At 44.7% G+C, this 19982-nt stretch overlaps 1 protein-coding gene across 2 annotated transcripts; it reads left to right on the top strand.

Moving 5' to 3' along the window:
• The first annotated feature begins 7507 nt into the window (after positions 1 to 7507).
• Positions 7508 to 19395, top strand: tnfaip3 (tumor necrosis factor, alpha-induced protein 3). Of its 2 annotated transcripts, none has more exons than XM_061086805.1 (9): positions 7508 to 7701; positions 9260 to 9669; positions 13265 to 13455; positions 13651 to 13792; positions 14163 to 14333; positions 14588 to 14768; positions 14907 to 15904; positions 16041 to 16249; positions 16438 to 19395. In XM_061086805.1, the coding sequence occupies exons 2-9, from the start codon at positions 9363 to 9365 to the stop codon at positions 16711 to 16713; spliced, it is 2475 nt and encodes an 824-aa protein (XP_060942788.1). In that variant the 5' UTR covers positions 7508 to 7701; positions 9260 to 9362; the 3' UTR covers positions 16714 to 19395. The 2 variants fall into 2 exon arrangements, with proteins under 2 accessions (XP_060942788.1, XP_060942789.1); XM_061086806.1 differs by lacking the exon at positions 7508 to 7701 and adding an exon at positions 7734 to 7988.
• The last annotated feature ends 587 nt before the right edge of the window (positions 19396 to 19982 follow it).

The raw sequence follows: 19982 nt of genomic DNA on the forward strand, positions 1-19982 counted from the left end.
TGTATTTGTTCAAATCATATCTTTTCTCTACGGAGGGATAAAACAATTAAGATTCTCAGGGTGTAACATTTAATTTTAAATACAAGTATTTGTAATGTTTAAGTTTCTTGTCTTTATTTTATTTGTAATAGGTTTGCATCAGTATAGAAAGAACTGTGTGAGACATAGAAGGACACTTAAATGTTTATAGGTTTGTTTCAATTTAGTCAGTAAACAAAAATACAAGTGAGCATTGACAGTTGCTTTATAAATCCAGGTGGAGTTGTCTGTCAATAGGAGCAGGGAAGAAATGGACATGTCAGTGAAGAAGACTATAATGAGGCTAAATAAAGAAGCAAAAAATCTATCAGACATCAAAAGTGTTGCTTTGGCAAAGTCAAGAATGTTCTAAAACAATAGGTACATGGTTGTAAACAGTAAAGAATGGCAAGTAGCCTGGTAGATAAGCGAACAGGTTGTATGGAAACCAATTTTACAACAGCACAGTGGATTAAGAATGATAAACAAATTTCACAACAATGATCCTCAGGGTGGAGGCGTGTGTTTCCGGTCAAGTCAGGACTTCACTGCAAGATGCAAACGATTGGTAGAGCTCAAAGAGAGAAGGGCTGCAATCTGGAGAAAGGCGGGGAAAAGAAAAAAACTAAAAGCAGGAAGAGCTCGAGATCGAAGACGACAACATGACAGTTCTGTTATGATTTGAATGTAAGACACACACACAGGAGCTTTCTTAAAAGTTTCATAAATCAACAGGATGATGATCGTAAACATGTACATAGCAACAAAAGAGTTAAAATATCCTCTGAAAAGTCAAGTCAATCACGTGATGTGAGTTTGAATGAGCTGAAGACTCCACAAGAATTCTGATGAAATTGAGTTGTGCGTTACAATACTCAAAGGGATCGTCACCAAACTTACGAAGTTCACAAACAACACACAGATCCACAGATGTGAGTCATGTTTTATGAGTCAGCTCAGCGCAAACCCAGAGAGACACACCCAGGGACAGGCCTGCTGAGGGTTGAACTTTGCTCAGCGTGTCCTGACAGCCCTGGTTTCTCTGTGAGAGGAGTGGAGGGAGAGAAAGAGAGCAGGGGGTGACGAAGAGGGAGGGAGAGAGAGAGAGAATGACACAAGGGTGAGAAATACTGTGAATGGGAGAGGAGGTCAGATAGATGGAGAGAGAGAAGGGAAAGAAATAAAACAAGAAACATGGAGAGGAAGAAAATCTAAATAACTCCAACATTAAGAATAATGGGATCCTCCTCTAAGCTAATGCGAACTAAATACGATTTTCACTTTTGATGAATCAGTATTTTCTGCATTAATCTTTAACATTGTGTTAAAGATGGACAATGTTGATTATATCTGTGTGTTACTTTTAGCCTGAAGCGATTGTTTTGTCATTTACGCGCAGAATCTAAATCACTGCTTTTAATGATTCAAGTCTATTTGAGTTTACAGAACTCAGCTGTGTCTCCAGGATAATTAAGCGTAGCTCCAGCATAGAAAGGCTGAGTGGATGTGGTATGACTCTGTGGAGGAGAGTCATGGTTTCAGAGACGCTGTAGAAGGACAGAACACCTGCACTGTGATCCATACACTCCTACTCTGGAGGACACAGGACCTGACAGTGGAGTGTAGATGCTGTTGTAAGAAAAGAGATAATCGCCATCATGACAAATTAATGACCAAGTTATATCATTGAATCCAAATCTACATTCAAGTGATATTCCTGCTCTGGTGATATTCTTGTATGTGACTGATACACCAGCTCCTACTCCTCTGCTCATCTTCACCTCCCAGTAACAAGCTTTTTTGTATGAATGGTCACGATACACCTGTGTTCCGATTTTGGTGAAGATTGGTCATGTGGAAACCTATGGGCTGCTTTCCAGGTGGCGCTGTTGAGCCATTTTGCTACTTCCAAATAATCCAGAATATGTAAATTTTCACCACTTTCTAATTTACTGCAAACTTTAGAAGATTTTGGGGCATGTTGAAAAGAGAACACATCCTGCGCAGTCCACTACTGTGCAGGATGTGCGCAGTCCGCTTCTGGACAATTTCAATAGTCTGTCTGTCAGTGCCTGTCAGTGCTCGGGCCCTAATGAAAAGCACAACTGGACAAAATAGATTTTTCAGGACATGTTTCTACATTTTTAAAGTTATGTGTTTGATGAAGACGTTTGATTCTTCTTACAACTGATTTTGTTATTGGGAGTCCGACGGACTCCAAAACTTTTTCAATTATATAACATCAATAATATTCTTAAAATACCAAAAACAAAAGTAATTATCATGCAAATTGGACCATTTTCCTCATTATATATTTAGTTGTTATCTACAAAAGATCAGAATTCTTTTGTCAATTATTTCTTTACATTGTAAATCTGAGTCAGAAAAGTAACAAAAGTTATTAATTAAATGTAGTGAAGTAAGAAGTTCACCATTTACGTTTTCATTTGTAAAATAGAAGCAGAAAATGACAGAAAACTTTAAAAAATATACCTTAAAATTACACTTTCTCATAGTACTTGAGTCAATGTTCTCTGTCTGTGTACTTCTACATGTATGCCACTAGGGTTCAGGCTTGACTGGTAGAACATTGCCTTCTGGTGCTCTAGAGCCTTAACCCACTCTCCTCCCTCCAGGTCAACTACACCTTTGACCCCCACGAGTAAAGACAAAGCTTTTGATTGAACCATGTGAAGTTAGAGTCAGCCCTCACCCCTACACAGAGCTGTGTCAAGTGACTGTCAGTGGGGGTTGGTTTCGATCCGCCTCCGAGGTGCTTTCCACTGAGAAGAAGAGCACGGAGAACATTGAGATGTTCCCCTCAACAGTTCTCTTCAGGGTTCTCCCCGCTGTTCTGCCACCTCATATTGGGACGCGGCCCCAAGGCTTTTGGGGCCCTGGCGGAACGAGCTGGGTTCAGAAGTCACTCCGAGGGACTGGCCACACCGTCAGAACACGAGAGACGGATGAGTCGGGAGGTTAAGTATTCTGAGGCCTGTACGTGAATGTTAAGTACCTGGGTTACCAGTAGAAAACCATGAACTCCAATTGTCCCATGTGGTTTTTTTTGTATCAAAGGAGGAGAAAGTGCTGTCAACATGAGATTCTGTTTATAGAGCTCACACACTCTTTCGGTCATCTTTGCTTTGTACACTATATGAAGAGAAAAAGACTTGAGGAGGATAGAGGACGACGAGTGACGACCATCCCGTTCTAGATTCAAGCACAGACATGTGACACTTTCACACTAACTGAGTCACAAGGTCACTGCATATTTCTGAGTAAAGCACACCACTGCTACTCAGGAAACACGCTGATGTCACTTTTTAGTGTATTTCTTTCTCAACTTGCGTTTCAACCAGTTTCCAAAGATCTCGCCGGTAACCTCAGCTTTCCTTTCTAGATAACAAACGGACATATAACATCAACATGACGGAGGGAGGGCCTCTTTAAAATGAGCCGTGGCTGGTTAACATTAAACATACAAGTAGACAGGTAGTGTTAGTGAGTTCAAGTGACATGTGTGTTTTCTCCTATTATGTTTGGTATGAATAAAACAGTAAATGTACTTAGTTACATCGATAAAAAAATAAGAATCTTTCGCCTTAGTTACAAATAAAACAGATGAGTCAGAGGGCTTGTGAGGGGATGTTCTACTGTGTTAAAGGGAAACTATATATAATCTATCCAACTGATATAAACGTGTTCAGAGTTTATAAGGACATTCACAGTGTCAGTCAGACAGGTTGTAGTTTGGTGTGTAGGTCAGATAAAGGGCCTGTAATGAGGGCAGGTGATATTCTTTGCCTTGTGTGTGTCCTTCTCATGTGCTGTAATGTTGTGAAAGATTCAAACAGCACACCATGCTGCTGATGTTTAACCACCTGCTGATTCATGAAGCGAACAATGAAGCGAGTGAATAAATTAGTTCTGGGTTTTCCCGTGTGTCGCGACGGTGTTTTACTTTCATCGCTTCCACAACCAGCTCGAACTGACCATCCCGACCTGTGAGTCAGCAGCATGTGATCCTGTGAGGAGCCGGCAGCAAGTTTGCACAGTTAAATCATCAGCCTCTTTAATAACAGCCTCATCAGAAGTTAACAGTGCGAAGAGTCAATGCAAAGAAGTCACTTCCTCTCACAAGTTCTTATCAAATGCTGAGTCATGATGACATATGTGAAAACTGTACATTTGACATCCTGCTTATTCAACTTAAAACACAGCATATGCTGTGGGTCCAGGGCCTTGTTCCTGTTTTGAACTTTGAAAGGTAAAAGTGACTCATTGATCTCTTCCCTCATGAAGCCAGCCATCAGGTGATATCATTTTCTGTTCTTCACATGAGCAACTTACACATAAGGAGGATTCTTAGAAGATAGAAGCTAAGAGTGAACCAGGTCAGGGGGTTCGTATGATTTTCTTGAATGGCAAAATAGATTCTTGGTAAACAAATTACTGTTTAAGTTTAGTCTGAAAAGATTATGTCCAGGATATTGTTTTTGTCTGTGTGAAAGTAACATTCTTATCAAAGAAAAGACAAATCAATTGACTGATTAATCTGTTCGGAAAAACTCTAAATTACAGATTTCCTGTGTTAATTAACAATTACTGAAGTTCTTCATCAAGTAAAACTATGAAATATTCACTGTTTCCTGATGGGAACATTAACTCACTGTAAACTGAATAACTTTAGGGTTTTAAACTGTTGATCTGGCAGTTTGAAGACAGCAACTCAGGCACTGGGTTTGTGCAGATATCTTTATTAGAACTTTGCATTGACTTCCATTCATTGTGAATTAACCAACTTCATATACCTGACCTTAATGTTGTTTCCTTCTAAATGTAACATGCCTCTGTGGCACCTGTCATGCAACAGCAGTCTCATGTCAGACGTGACAGTTGACACAGAAACAGCCTCTATGCTGGTAGACCACAGAAAACAGCTGGGGCCCGTTAACACACAACAGTGTCACTGACAACACACCATGGTAACCATCGAGGGGCACAAGGGCAGTTGGGACTTGACACATGAAATGGATGTTGTGCATTTTGTCTTTAATAGTAGTATGAACTTAAAACGATGACAAACCACTGAATTGCACAATACGCAAAACAGAACGTAACCAGATGTTAAAGATTTCTATGTGGGCTGTTGTGTTCAGGTACGTTTCCATGAGCTATGGAAACCTGAAGGTTTGAATGTTATTTAGGAGAATGAATGCACTTTTCCAGGAGAGTGAGAAAAATGTGTCTCACGCTCTGAGTCGCTGGAACAGCCTTTGAGGGAATTTTTTTATTTTTACCTATTAAATCTGTTTTTTGGCGTTTTGTAATTTAATGGTTAATTATTTGTAGTTACTTTATCAACATTCATCATTTGTAATGTTTGTAATTTTATTTTACAAAAATGTTCATGTTTAATGAAGTACTTTGCTATTTTTCATGGTTCTTATACTGCCTTTGACACATGCTAAATAAATCTTACACCCTTAAATAACTTGGGGATATATTTAAAAATAAGAGAGTGAGAAGCAGATAAAGGAATCTTGCACCTCCGCATCCAGCTTTGCAAACGAGTCCACATGTGCTTCTGACGTGCCCTTGAGCCAGACACCAGAAAGTGGGTTTGACAGGAGAATTTCCCCACAGTGAAAACACACCATCATGTGTCACAAGTCACAAGAAGAACAGTCAGACTCTGCTAAAGAAGGAGAGCTTCTGGGTAGAGTGGGTTTTGATCCCCTCGGAGCTGATGCCTGCGGCAGGATGATGGTTTGTTTCTGAAGCTGCATCATGAAACAAAGGATGACGCCACCTGTCTGTGACGCGGCTTCGTGCACAGCAGGTCGGAAACGCTCAGACAGTTAGAAGACACCCCCCTGGCGGCGGGGGCTGCAACTACACCGGTTCTGACAGAGGGAGAGAGAGAGAGAGAGACTGAATTATGAAATTCCAAAAAAGGCCCAGCCTCCAACAACACAAATACAAATTCTTTGTAGATACTATTGCTCTAAATCAGACAAAAACCTATACGTACCTCGGCCTAAACATCAGCACCACAGGTAACTTCAACAAACCTGTGAACTACCTGTGGGACCAGGCAGGACGGGCGTTCTACACCCTCAAAAAGAACATCAAGTTGGACATCCCAAGTCAAATCTGCTTTTAAATATTGGACTCCGTGAGTAATATCCGTGATTTTTGACTGATAGTAAATTATCAGTAATTTTGTTCCATCTGTGCTAGAACAAAATTTCCCTTTATGGGTGCAAGGTCTGGGGTCTGCTCGCCAACCAAGATTTTATGAAATTGGACAAACACCAAATTGAGACCCCACATGCAGAATTCAATACAAAACAATAATCACTTGTTTTAAAAACTTTTATTGTATAATCACCGACAAGAAAGCGACCCTTACACACTCCATCACAAAGGCCTCACCTGTAGTGACACCCAGGAGAGAAGCCCCCGGTCCTGGGAATCTATTCACAAACACAACAAGAGCTCCCAGCACAGAGACCCCAATTAGACTAAACCAAATCATAAGAAAAACAAAAAGAAAACTATTATAACAACGTGTAAACACAGCAGCACGATGAGTGAGTCCATCAATCACCTGGGTGTCCTCTGACCATCTGCACTGTGCTGACAGCTGCACACAGACACACTTGCTGTCAATGAAATTGTTCAAATACATTAATTAAATTGAATGAACATTTATAGTTAGATAACTACATATATATATATATATATATATATATATAACTGTAACTATAAAACTAAGTTTATATAGCTCTCACTTACTTGTATTTACAGTTGTGTATTTTTTAACAGAAAATCCTGTTGACAGCACAGTCATGTTCATGTCTGTTGTTTCAAAGTCTGTTTCCCCATGCCAATAAAGCTCCTTTGAATTGAATAGAAAAAATTGAGAGAGACATAGAGAGAGAGAGAGAGAGAGAGAGAGAGAGAGAGAGAGAGAGAGAGAGAGAGAGAGAGACACACACAAACACACACACACACAGAGAAAGAGAGAGAGACACACAGAAAGAGAGAGAGACACGCACACAGAGAAAGAGAGAGAGAGACACGCACACAGAGAAAGAGAGAGAGAGGCACAGACACACACACACAGAAAGAGAGAGAGAGACACACACACACACACAGAAAGAGAGAGAGAGAGAGAGAGAGAGAGAGAGAGAGACACTCACACACACAGATATAGAGAGAGAGAGCTAGAGAGCTAGAGAGCGAGAGAGAGACACACACACACACACACAGAACGAGAGAGAGAGAGAGAGAGAGAGAGACACACGCACACAGAACGAGAGAGAGAGAGAGACACACACACAGAAAGAGAGAGAGAGAGAGAAGAGAGAGAGAGAGAGAGAGAGAGAGAGAGAGAGAGAGAGAGAGAGAGAGAGAGGGGGGGTGGGGGGGGAATGGGTGGACGGAAAGTCCCCGTGTGGAAACCCCCTCTGCTTGTTTGCTTAAAGAAGACAGAGTCCCGGTGGGGGGGGACACGCGAGCTGCTCTGAACCGCGTCGCGACCTGCGAGCGCTGCGGGCTCGAGCTGGCACGGAGGGAGGCGACGAGCTGGCGGAATGGCGCCTCGGCACAGTGAAGTGCAGGAGGACTAGCATCCGGCTGGCTTTGTTATTATAACCCCGACATATTACACAGGTAAGGCGGCCCTCCTCCCTCCTCCTCCTCCCTCCTCTCTGTCCCTCCTCCACATGTGGACACCGTGGAAACGCAGGAGGCTGAGACTCGTCGTCCGCGGCCTTGAGTTGTACCGTGGGGCCGGGGGACGTGGAGGAAGCTCGGAGCCTTCCCTTCCACGACAGCCATTGTTTACAAAGACGTCACCCTCCCTCCGGCGGATCGCGCCCCCCCACCCACCGACAGCCGGGTGCTGCGTCGGGTAACGTCGGTGTCTGTCCCCGCTTCGTCGCCACATTGTCTCGGAGGTAGTTGTCATTGGAGTTGTTATTGTGTGTGTGTGTGTGTGTGTGTGTGTGTATGTGTGTGTGTATGTGTGTGTGTGTGTAGCCGCCACCATCCACACTCCTCCGGTGAGACACCTCCACCCGAACCAGGGGCCTTCGGTGGCTCCTGCCGGGGTTCGGTCCCTCCTGAGCCCGGGGAGCCCTGGAGCGGTCTGCACCTGCTGCTGTTCGGGTGGTGAAGGGCTCCCAGGCCACAGGGAGACAAGTGTCCATGTGTCTGCACAGAGGATGTTACTGCAAGTCAAAGAAGAAGAAGAAAGTCAGCACAACTCCTGCGTGCTGACCACCACTTTCTGCTTCCCGTTAGCTGTCAATGTGCTGACTGGCTCTTCATTTTGGGTGAAATTTGCCCTTTAAAAAAAAAAAAGGAGTGGCACTGAACCCTCATTCCCTTAAGAACCATCCAGAAGACAGGTTACTGTAGGGTGACAAGTATGGAAATTGTAAAGATACACGTTATATTCTGTGTCTTTTTTAGTTCATTGTTCAATCTGAACTTCCCAACTCAAACCAGGAAACTTAATACATGAGTTTGAAGTTGTGTAATAGCTGCTTTCTCTAAAGAAAACATTAAAGCAGTTGTTAACTGGAAGCGTTACATGTATTTTCAGATGGGATGGAAGAGGAATTTAATTTAGATGTTTAAAAAATAAACTTCTATCCTCCTCAAAGAACGTTATTGAGACCAGTGTAGTTTTCGTATGAGCTACGGCACGGACGTCAATATTGATCAAACAATTCCCTCTCTTGTCTTATATTTCTAACAAACACTGAATCCAGGCAGTTTTGCCTTCTAGAGGAAGGAGCGGGCACAGGGAGGAGGCCGGGGGCCGTCGGCGTGACCTCTAGCGCCCCCTGGGGAGCCCTGGGTGGCCTCGGGTTGAAGCCTGGAAAACACCAGTTGTGTTGTTGGAGGACTTTGAGCTCAGTGGGACACAGGGAAACTCTCAAGTCCCGTCAAGAGGAAAGAGAGAATTCAAAGAACCAACGAGGATGAAAAGGGTTCTTTGTGTGTACTTTATTGTGTTTGGCCCGTCAGCTTCCCCGGCAGTGGGATGGTCCTGTGCGTCGGGTGATTTCCCGGACAAACTGTAAATTAAGTTGTGTCTTGAGTCTCAATTAATAAGGACGGGGACTCTCCGCTGAAAATTTTCCCAACAGTTGTCTCTGTTCTTTCCTACTGTACACTACTTTGAAATAACATCTCCCCTTCTCCCCTTCTCTCCATCCAGTTTCCACGTTGTGCGGCCATCGGCGGTTGGCGGCGCCTCCTTCTCCTTGTTCCTCGTTCCTCTTCATCCCCCGTCCTTCCATCCACCGGGCCACCCATCCGCCATGTCGCAGGGTCAGAACTTCCTCCCCAAATTCCTGTTTGTCTCCAACCTGCTGAAGGCGGTGAAGATCCGTCAGCGAGTGCCCAGCGACGTGGTGAAGCCGGCGGCCAGCGGCGGCCTGATGCACCACCTGCGCAGCATGCACAGGTACACTCTGGAGATGATCGCCATGAACCACTTCCCGCAGGCCTTCAGGGAGGTGGTGCAGGCGGCCATCCTGGACCGAGCCATGCAGGCCTCCCTGGAGCAGGAGAAGAAGCTCAACTGGTGTCGGGAGGTGAAGAAGATGGTTCCCTTACGCACCAATGGTAAGAAGGATTTGTTTCTACTGATGGTCAGGCACGGAGCTGGTGTCTGAAGTCTCCAGTAAACCAGATTTCTTTGGTTTTGTTACTTGGGTGTGACACTCCAGGAAGTTTTTGAGCACCTAAGTGAGGTTTTGGGATTTGTGGTTTGTTTCTGGTGGCATCAACAGATTCAACAGCAGGTCACAGAGCTGATGTCAAACTTGAATTCCTTGATTTCACCAAATATGGTGATTTACCCAGGGGGAGACGTCTTTTTTTTGTTTCTTTTGTTTCACTTTCTCAAACAGCGGAGATGTGCTATGTAAATTCTCAGATGTTATTACTCACAGGCAGGGTTACCGTAAGTGACGACCAGCGAGTGACACAGGTTCCATTTCACATACATTCACTTAGCCCCCTTTTCATTTCACTGAGCCGAGCGTTTGAGGTCAGTCAGCCCTTTGCCAAGTCATGTTTTCTGTTTCCTGGATGTTGCAACATGGGAACATCCAGGAGTGGGCAAACATTTATAGACACAGGCTTGATTACTTCTGGTCATACTGCTCTGTACTCGGAAATTCTGTGGCGTCACACGTGGGACTATTATTTACTGTTAATGATGTTTTCGGGCTCAGCTCTTTCCACCGTTTTTCATTTTTACAACCTTTGTTCTGTGTAGGTGTGAATGTCAGAGGATCTGAAAACATCTCAAGTCATTTTCCCTCCACATCCCCACCTGCCAGACTGATGTAGGTTTTTCACGTCACTGCCTTTGTGACTCTGAGATGTGTCACAGCTCGGAAGCCTTCGTCAAATCCCACTGTGTCTCATTGTCTTAGCTGACTCTTATCTACATGGCAAGAGTTTAAGACTCAGGTCCGTTTTTAGACAAGCGGAAAAAAGCAGTTTTTGAAGGGAAACTTCAGCCGTAGCAGAAGAAGAACAAAGCAGAAATCAAGCGGTGTTAAGTTTTTCTTAAACCTGTGAGTTTCCAAAGTGTCTTTCTTTCTCATTAGAAGCGATTTGACCCTCAGCAGTGTTGTCAGTGAGACATTCCAGTATCAATCACATCCTGTAATTAGCACCAGTAACTGGACGGATGAGGAACTGGTTTGTGCCATGTCCTGATTGATGTCTTTCATAAAGAGTGAAACGAGGGGCCCAGTGGATTCTGAAGCTAGTCATTTCTGTAGGAGTTACTGTAACTCTCACCATGGTTCCTCTTCAGAAAAGACCCCTGAACTGGTCACAAACTCTTTTGACTTCTGCTTCCAGTAACCTGGATGGAATTTCCTGGCCCGCAGAGATGATGTCACAAAGATGAGACAGAATTTAGAGCTGGAGTGTCTAACTCTGAAGGACCCAGACGTGACTTTGAGCATAGGACGGATCACACACACACACACACACACAAAGGACTGACTGCTGCTGAGTCACTGGCTCTCAGCACACACACACACACACACACACACACACACACACACACACACACATAGAACGTGAGAGAACAGAAGTCCATCCATGAACGTCCAGCGATTGTAGGTCATATTAATCAAGCTTCTCAGAGTCTTAACGCATCATCTGGGACACAAATTCAACCTTAAGCACAAAATCTTTTCTTCAACCCTTCATCTACGTGAATGAATATTATCAGAACAGCTTTTCAATCCATTTCAAAAATCTGACGTCCTCTTTAAGACACACTCTCCCTGGAAAAAGTAACTGGGTCACATCCTTTTTTCTGGCTTCATTCAACTTTTCCACGCACTGAAGAAATGCTTCATTCAAATTCAGTGTGTTGAAGATGCATGTGAGGGTTTTTCCCAAGCAGCATCCCATGTCTGTCATGTGTCCCCAACACGCAATGAGTTGTTCAGCTGCAATCCACTGAGTCTACAACGCTGTAGTCGCAGAGAGGACACACATACGGCCACTGTCTCCAGTTCATGTTTCAGGTCATGTAGAATCCAGATTGTTTGGCCAGATGCACTCGGGTTCTTTCCAGAGCAGTAGCAAAGCTAGTCTTGGCCAGAACTTGTCTTCATACGCAGCTTTCAGACAAAGCGTGTAATACAAACAACATTGCTAACTTCCATCACCTGGATGGCAAACAGATGAGGATTAAGTCTGGTCGTATGCTAGTGTTTTCAGGAAGTGTCCCAGCTTGCCACAGAGGAAGCGTCTATATTTAGACCGATGGGACCAGCAGACCTTCTTTCATCCTCAGTCGTCAGGAAGCTTAATTCAGGGTCAAAAGTCTGTGTGTTTTGTGGACAAAAGGGAACTGATTAAACATGCATGTTAGTTCCTATTTCTTTTTACACCTGTGTGGGTGTGTATGTGTGTATTTCTGTCTTCTTTTCTCAATAGAGTGCCGTGCATATAATATATTTTTTGTTGAGCGTGATGCAAGAGTGCCGAAATACAACAAGAGCTAGCTGGTCTGAAATAGAAGTGCATGTGTTATTTTTCTCAAAGTACAGTGGGATTTCCTGAATGACAACTGTGTATCACATCACGGTCACCCTGCAGCACAGGTGATGTTATTCTGAGGGATGAAATCACAGTTTAGTGAATGTCACAACATCAACCATTACTTAGAACATTCGTTATATTAAAAATATTTCTTTCTTGTAACATGAACAACTCTTAGATTATCGTTATCTTGGTCTGTTTGCGTAAGGTGCATGTGAACTGTTGCCGGGTAAACATCAGCGAACGAAACAGCAGATCAAAAAGATAAAGAGAACGTTTTGCACATTGCATATTACTGTAGCCTTTTTGCATGCGTTATCTCAACGCACTGTAATCGCAGCTTTCATTGGGTGTTGATAGCCGTAGTTAAAAAGATAACATTCCATCCAGTCCAAGCCACACCCCTGTGGAAAGTCCAGGACTAGCTGAGTAGCTCTGATGCATCGGGATCATAGGAGGGGGAACACACGCACAAAGGCAGAAATTAGCACAGGGAAATTCCTGTGTTAGTGTGCAGCAGGTTTTTTCTTTCTTGCAGCGCTGCACACATTGACAAACATGGGCTCTCCTGTTTCTCAATGAGAAAAAGACCCGGAGCGGCCATAGGAGAATAAAGAAATTCCAGTTTCCAATTCTAACCCACGCACAAATACCTTTTGAGAAACCAACTCTTTATCTCTCTGGACGGTTTGTAGAATGTAGAAAAAGTGCCTTTCTTTGACATGAGACCAGACAACACTATTTATGGAGATTCTCCAGGCAGATTAGGGATATTAAAAGAGTGACATTTCATATTTTATGTTTTTGAGGTGAATTAAGGGCTACATTTCTGAGGCCAGCTTGGTAGAAGTTGAGCTTTGTCTGTAGCGTGTGCATACTTTCAGACATGTGAGGATCATATAATAGTCTAGACGCCAGATAGTGTGACAACCAGCCCAACAGCCTGGAAATCCCCCTGCTTTCGTTACACTTGTGTGTGTGTGTGCGCACACTGCAATTGTCTGTTGTGTATGCTGTGCACCTATTCAATTTGCACATTCACATGCATGTCCTGCTTCAACACTGTAGTAGTTTGCGTGTATGTATAAAACTAACTACGCGTTGTGCTAATATTGTTTGTGTTCCTCCTTTGTGTCTCCAGGAGATGGGAACTGTTTGCTCCACGCGGCCTCTCAGTACATGCTGGGCGTTCAGGACACAGACCTTGTTCTTCGGAAAGCCCTCCATGGCGTTTTGAAAGAGACGGACACTGGCGGCTTTAGAGCTCGCTTCCAGGCAGAGCTGCTCCAGTCGCAGGAGTTCACCCAGACCGGACTCCGATACACCACCATGGTATGAAGACTAGACGACTTCCATGTTAAAAGCCTTTGCCATTACTTTGCATCTTTACCTGCAACTTTGTATTTTCTGACCAAAAAAGTATCTTGTGTAATGAAACAAATATAAGTAAAATCTTTCCATAGGTACAGTATGTAAAAAAAAAATTTCCTAAGTTTTCTGTGCGTTTATGTGTGTGCACCTTCCCAGAACTGGGAGGAGGAGTGGGAAAAGATTGTGAAGATGGCATCTCCCATCTCCAGTAGCAACGGCCTCCAGTTTGACTCTCTGGAGGACATTCACATCTTCGTCCTCTCCAACATTCTCCGCAGACCCATCATCGTCATCGCAGGTAGTCACCTTCTACCTTCTTTATGTATATAGCTCTTTGTGGAACATTGAAGACTCATTGGTCCTCTATGTAGAATAGAGACGGTATCTACTCAACAATTAGAGCCTCAACCTTTGTCTATTATTTATTTTGTAGTTTTCATGTTGTTTGATTCCATTCAACTCCCATCAACTTTGGTGTGCAGATGTAGAGTAGATATTGTGGTTGAAAAGTAAATATAAGGAGGATAAATATTCAGTTATATTAGGTATTTACCCTCTAAAGTTTGAATTTCGTTGACAAACATGCAGAAAACACGAGTAAATGTGCATTAAACACAAGTTGTTCTTGGACTTTCTTTAAATAACTTCAATCTCTGTTCTTCCAACAGACCAGGTGGTCAGAAGTATGAAATCTGGCTCCTCCATCTCTCCTCTGAATGTGGGTGGGATTTATCTGCCTCTGCACTGGCCGCCCACAGAGTGCTACAAATACCCAATAGTGCTTGGCTATGACTCCCAGCACTTTGCACCCCTCATCACCATCAAAGACAGTGGTCCAGGTAGGAAGCACCAATGCCTCTTTCACTGGCGCGCTCACCCAGGTGTCATGTTTCCATCACTGCGGAGCAATGTGACCCGGGAGTGAATGCTGATTGTGTCCATTCCCATTGCAGACACAAAACAGATGTTAATGGGTGGAAAAGGGGAAAAATGGTGTTGTGTAGCTGACCTGATGAATGGAAAAAGACAGCCTTGTTATGAGGTTTGCTCAAACTTTTTATTTCAATGCCATGTCTTGGTCTGGATTTCCCAGAGATCCGAGCTGTGCCGCTGATCAACCCTGGACGGGGCGACTTCGAGGAGCTGAAGGTTCACTTCCTGATGGAGAAAGAGCAGCAGCAGAAAGAGAGGCTTCTCAAAGACTACCTGTTCCTGATAGAGATCCCGGTCATAGGCTTGGGCTACGATGTTTTACGGATCGTCAACGCTGCAAGGTACGTAAAGCCTGTAAACTCTGTAAGAGAATAATGTCCCAGATGTAGGCCATAATGTCAAAAGCTTCAAGAGCTTTATGTTGTTAATATATTTATATGATAATAATGAAGAACCACTTTGTATGTCTCTGTCTGAAGGCTGGACGAGGGCAATCTTCCTGAAGACATGAACCTGATGGAGGACTACCTGCAGCTCGTCAACCACGAGTACCAGCGCTGGCAGGAGGACAAGGAGCAGGCGTGGGCGGCCCAGCCACAGCGCCCACCCCCCTTCTCCGTCTCCCAGCTCTCCCTCATCGAAATCCGCTGTGCCACACCACGATGCACCTTCTACGTCTCTGTTGACACGCAGCCTCATTGCCACGAATGCTTTGAGAAGCAACAGGCCACCCCCGGGGGAGGAGTTAGGATAGAAGGGGTGATACAGACCAAGGGAGGAGGGGTACAAGGTGGGGTTGGTGTGATGGTGGGATCAGAGGCCGAGGTGAACTCTAGAGGAGCTCGAAGCAGCAGCCCTCTGTCCGCCTCGTCTGGAAGAGGGGTGGTGGTCTCCAGCCCTCGCTCAGCACCACCTACCGCCCCCAGCCTCAGCCTGTACAGTGAAACTCATGCCATGAAGTGCAAGACACCCGGCTGCCTCTTCACTCTTAGCGTAGAGCATGATGGACTTTGTGAACGCTGCTTCAACTCCAGACAGAGCCAAGGAGCCCCTGGAGCTGGAACGGCTGCCACAGGACTCCCAGGCCCCAACGGGGGGCCTACAGTTCCCCACCCAGCCCAGGGCTCCGGCTGGACCCAGTGGGGGGGCTCTGAGACAGAGACAGAGCGCTGCAGCATGTGTAGACAGGAGGCGTTCAGGATATTCAATGGCCTGTGTCCACCCTGCATGCAGAGACAGCAGGCTCCAGAGAGGGGAGAGCCTCAGCAGAGCAACCCCACAACTGAGGCCTCGTCTTCAGCTTGGAGCCAGGCCAGGGACGCTGAGCGGCCGTGCCTCACCATCACACCAGGACACACCTCAGCCTGGCAGGCCCCTCTCGCACGGCCTTGTAAAAGATCTGGTTGCCAGTTCTTTGGGACGCCAGAGAGGTTGGGTTTCTGCACTATTTGCTACGTGGACTATCAGACCAACCACCGTAAGTACTGAAATCAAGTTAAGGGTTTTCAAAAAATAAACTGTATTGTTAATGAAAGTCTGCCAATTTGTTTATGTAATTTTCGATTGGATTTCCTCTTTCCTTCTTTGCTTATATGGGCCACTCTCTGTTTCAGACATGACACCTCCCGTTGCCCCGGCCCAGAGCAGGCATGGTTTGGAGGCAGGCTTCCAGAATGCCACCAGGTGTCGTGGGCCTGGGTGTGGTGCGGTTGGCAAGACAATGCTGGAGGGCTACTGCGACAAGTGCTACGTCAAAGAGCAAAGCACACGGCTCAACCAAGTGGCACATCGCACACCACACTCGCCTCCTCCTTTAGTCGTGGTAGGGGATCATCCACACAGCCCTGATGTATCGACTCTTCTTAATCTTTGTTTGTGTTTTTTGCTTCTGTCGTTTTCTGTCATTCTCTCCTATTTTTTCAACTTTCGCAATTTTAGCTGATCCACAGATGCCAACTGACCCCTCATCTCTTTCTCTTTGCTCCCTCCTCTTTGTCTTTGTACAAAAAGCGTGACCGAGCAGTTAAACCCAGATCTTCGCAGCAATCCCAGACCCAGACTCAGTGCCGGCGGAGTGGCTGCAGTAACGTGTCCCCGGGCTGCACAGACCTTTGCCCAGAGTGCCACACACGAGGCCAGGGCAGAGAGATGGGCAGGCGGGCGCAGGCGCCCAAGGAAAAGTCCAAGCAGCGGTGTCGGACGCAGGGCTGCGACCACTACGCCAACCAGGAGAAACAGGGCTACTGCAACGAGTGCGACCACTTCAAACAGGTCTACCGCGGCTGACCTCATTCCCATGCACGCAACAACGATGGCGACACATTGCTAGCACGCTAGAGCCGCTGCCCTGCTCTGGGCGCCCCATGCCAGTCAATGCACCTCTGATACTAACTAACCAACTAACTAACTAGCTAGTGACTAACTAGTAACCTTATGGCCTGAAAATCAAACCCCCCATGTAGAATGTGAAGAGAGAATGTGTGTACGTGGGGGGGAGTGAGTGTGTGTGTGTGTTCGCAGTAGACATGGCCTCCAGAATACCTCTTTGTGCAATTATTATCATCTGATGTGCCCTGTGCACCTACACGTGAGAGGTTTGGCTACATGTCAAAGCAACTGACTCAATTCTTGTGTACAATATGTATTTAGAGGTCGTGCCAGACAAGATGATTGTATGTCGACATAACAAGAAGCATCTGACATTGCTTTCTAGACCACAGCCAAGGATTTATACCCCTATGTCTGTCCGACTGTCTGTCCGTCTTAACCCATCTGTGTATCTGTCTGCCTGTCTGTCTAGCATCTGCTCTGTAGAGTGAGGGCTGCAGTAGTTGGTTGAACCCCAGCAACAAAATCTGTGGAAGTAGTAAGCAGAAGTGAGCAAAACTGGGCAAAAGCAAAGTCAGTGACGTGCTAGATATGAAACAACATGTTGATCACCACTGTTTAGCTTACTTCTCCAAAATCATCCATTTATGTCCTTCCACAGTAGTTTTGCCCCCCAAAAAAGGCTCTTGCAATCAATATTGTAAAAAAAATTCAAGAATTATTTTTCTTCCATTAGTCAATCAATAGCAGTGTTGGTTTATATTTTGAGTTCAATTGACCTCAGTATTGTTACTTCTCTGTTAAATGAAGTTATCATTGTGAGTGGTTTGATATGTAAAGTAAGAACAGATCATGTGTCCAAACAGTGCAAGACAGACAGGGCAGGCCCCTGCTAGTTCTGGTGCTACATGTACAGAAATACCAGCCTCTCTCATTGTTGCCAACATGCTGGCGGTGTCAGCGGACAGAAGGCAGAGAACACAGTAGAGACAGGACTCATTCTCTTTCTATTCCTGCTTCCCTCTCTTATTTCCACCTCTTCTCGTCCAAAACAGATCTGTTGCCTTGGACATTGATTTCCTGTTTACGGACAACTCGAGCACCTAGAACAGACACATGCGCTCACATGCCCACACACGCAAATGTTGTGGTTCCATTCATTTGTAAATGGGGATTGCCAACTATAGAGAGAACTGACAACACAATGACCAGCGCAGCCTGGATGATAATTCACCTTACCAACCCACACGCACACAATTTGCACATGCAAACACAGCTCTGAGAGATTGTATGAGCCCCACCCCTGCCAGAGGTGAAAGATAAACAAACCAAGAATCCATCCCTCTCTGGCTCCACTCCACTGGATGGGCCAAGGCGACAAGTTTAAAGCTTCAGAGAGCAATCCCATCGCCTGCTTTGGCTAATCTTGTTTATCTGAATGTGTTTTGTGCTGCTGCTACATCAGCACAGTATTGGGGCTGATCCTCAACAAGTTTTGCCTTTTTAAGTAGTGATTCAAAAATATATGGACCAGAGGGGCCTGATCAGTGATCCTACATCAGTGCCCCCACCTATTAAATGCTTTTGTGAATATGGATCTTGGTCCACATTGTAGGACCCTCTAACCCGATGCCTCATCTACAACACACATACACACACAGTGCACGCATTTGTGCGTCTGGAATACGCAAAACTGACATTCCTGTTTGTTTGTTTTTGTTTTAAATTTTTTTTTGGGACATTTTTAATTGTATTTTGATACATTTGGTTTTGTTTCTGCCAAAAAAAACAACAGAAAAACATGTGCCATCAATCACCAAACAGTTGTTGTTACCTCCTTAAAAATGGCCAGCCTGGACCATTCTGAACTAATAAGAGTGCCACAGATAGACATCTCCAGTCCTGTGTAACTACGGATTAGAGCTTATCAAGCTTGCTTCTGCTGAAGTCCCCCATCTTTCCGTGTCTATTTTATCTAAATATGAACAGTACACATAATTACCCACAGAGATAACCTTTCTATAAAAAGTTAATCAAATGCAATGTGACGTTGAAGAGTTATTCCCCTCATACGTCTGCTGAAGAACTCAGCTGCAATAGGCAGATGTCCATCTGTGGCTCTAGTTAGATAAGCGTAGACAAACAGGCTCTCGGTCTGCCTTTCCATTCAACTGTATCTAAAGCTGTCAAGCCGGCCCGCGTGTTGACAGCCTGTACGTAGATCTCTGTGTGCTTTAATCACCTCTAGACAAACCTTAATCAATTAAAGTCCAATTAGTGGTCGGCTCATCAGTACCCCTTAAAAAGGTTTCGGGGCTCTGGCCGAGCTCGACTGGGAGATGATCACGTAAGTTGCACATGACTTGTCTAAGCTGCTGAGGCATTTAGGAATGGTACTCCGACTCGCTTAGGGACATTCCAACAGTAGGAGGAGCATCCGCGTAAGAGCAGGAGGTGTAACAAAAACATGCAAACGGTGTGGAAGTTTCTTTGTGTGACCTTTCAATAGGGTATTGTATGAAAAAAAAGCCTGATTTTATTTGTTAAGTATTTATTCATATCAAGATATCTGTATTGTGTGATTCAATAATAATTTATATGTTGTCCTGAAATGAATTATTTTTATTAAGAAATCTGAAATCTGTCTCCTGTGGTTCTTGTCTCTATTGTTTTGTGTTACTTTCCAATACAAACACTGACCTTGTCAAGGTGGTTTGTGTGTTTCTAGTCTTGACAGGACATCACCGTTCATACAGTGCATGACTTGGCTGAGGATAAGTTAAGGGATATGGTTTTCATTGGGCTGTCCACAATGAAAGACAGTCTTAAAAAGTATACCTGCACAAACCTGTGTGTGTATATGGGACACACACAGGCAAGCACTTGCACATATAGTGTGTGTGTGTGTTTGTTTTTGTCAGATTTCCACATTGCACTCTTATTACAGCGTGGCCTCTCTGCTGTGCTGTGTATTGCCTAAATCGGTTACTGCTGAAAAGCAGGCCACACTTTTGGCACCAAACTCATCACCAGTGTAGCAGGTACAGATCCCAGGCCTGGTTTAGATGTGCAGCGTGCACCATTTTCCTCTGCTTTACTGGGTTAGCAGGTTTTTTCTTTTGTTTCACATTTCCACAACAGAAAGTTCAAACTGTTTTTTTTTTCTTAGGTGCTTTCTTTTGGCTCTAATCTGATCTTTGCAGGCTTTAATTGAGTGTCCTTTTTTT

This window comes from Limanda limanda, chromosome 15 (assembly GCF_963576545.1).
Source record: "Limanda limanda chromosome 15, fLimLim1.1, whole genome shotgun sequence".
Taxonomy (NCBI): domain Eukaryota; kingdom Metazoa; phylum Chordata; class Actinopteri; order Pleuronectiformes; family Pleuronectidae; genus Limanda; species Limanda limanda.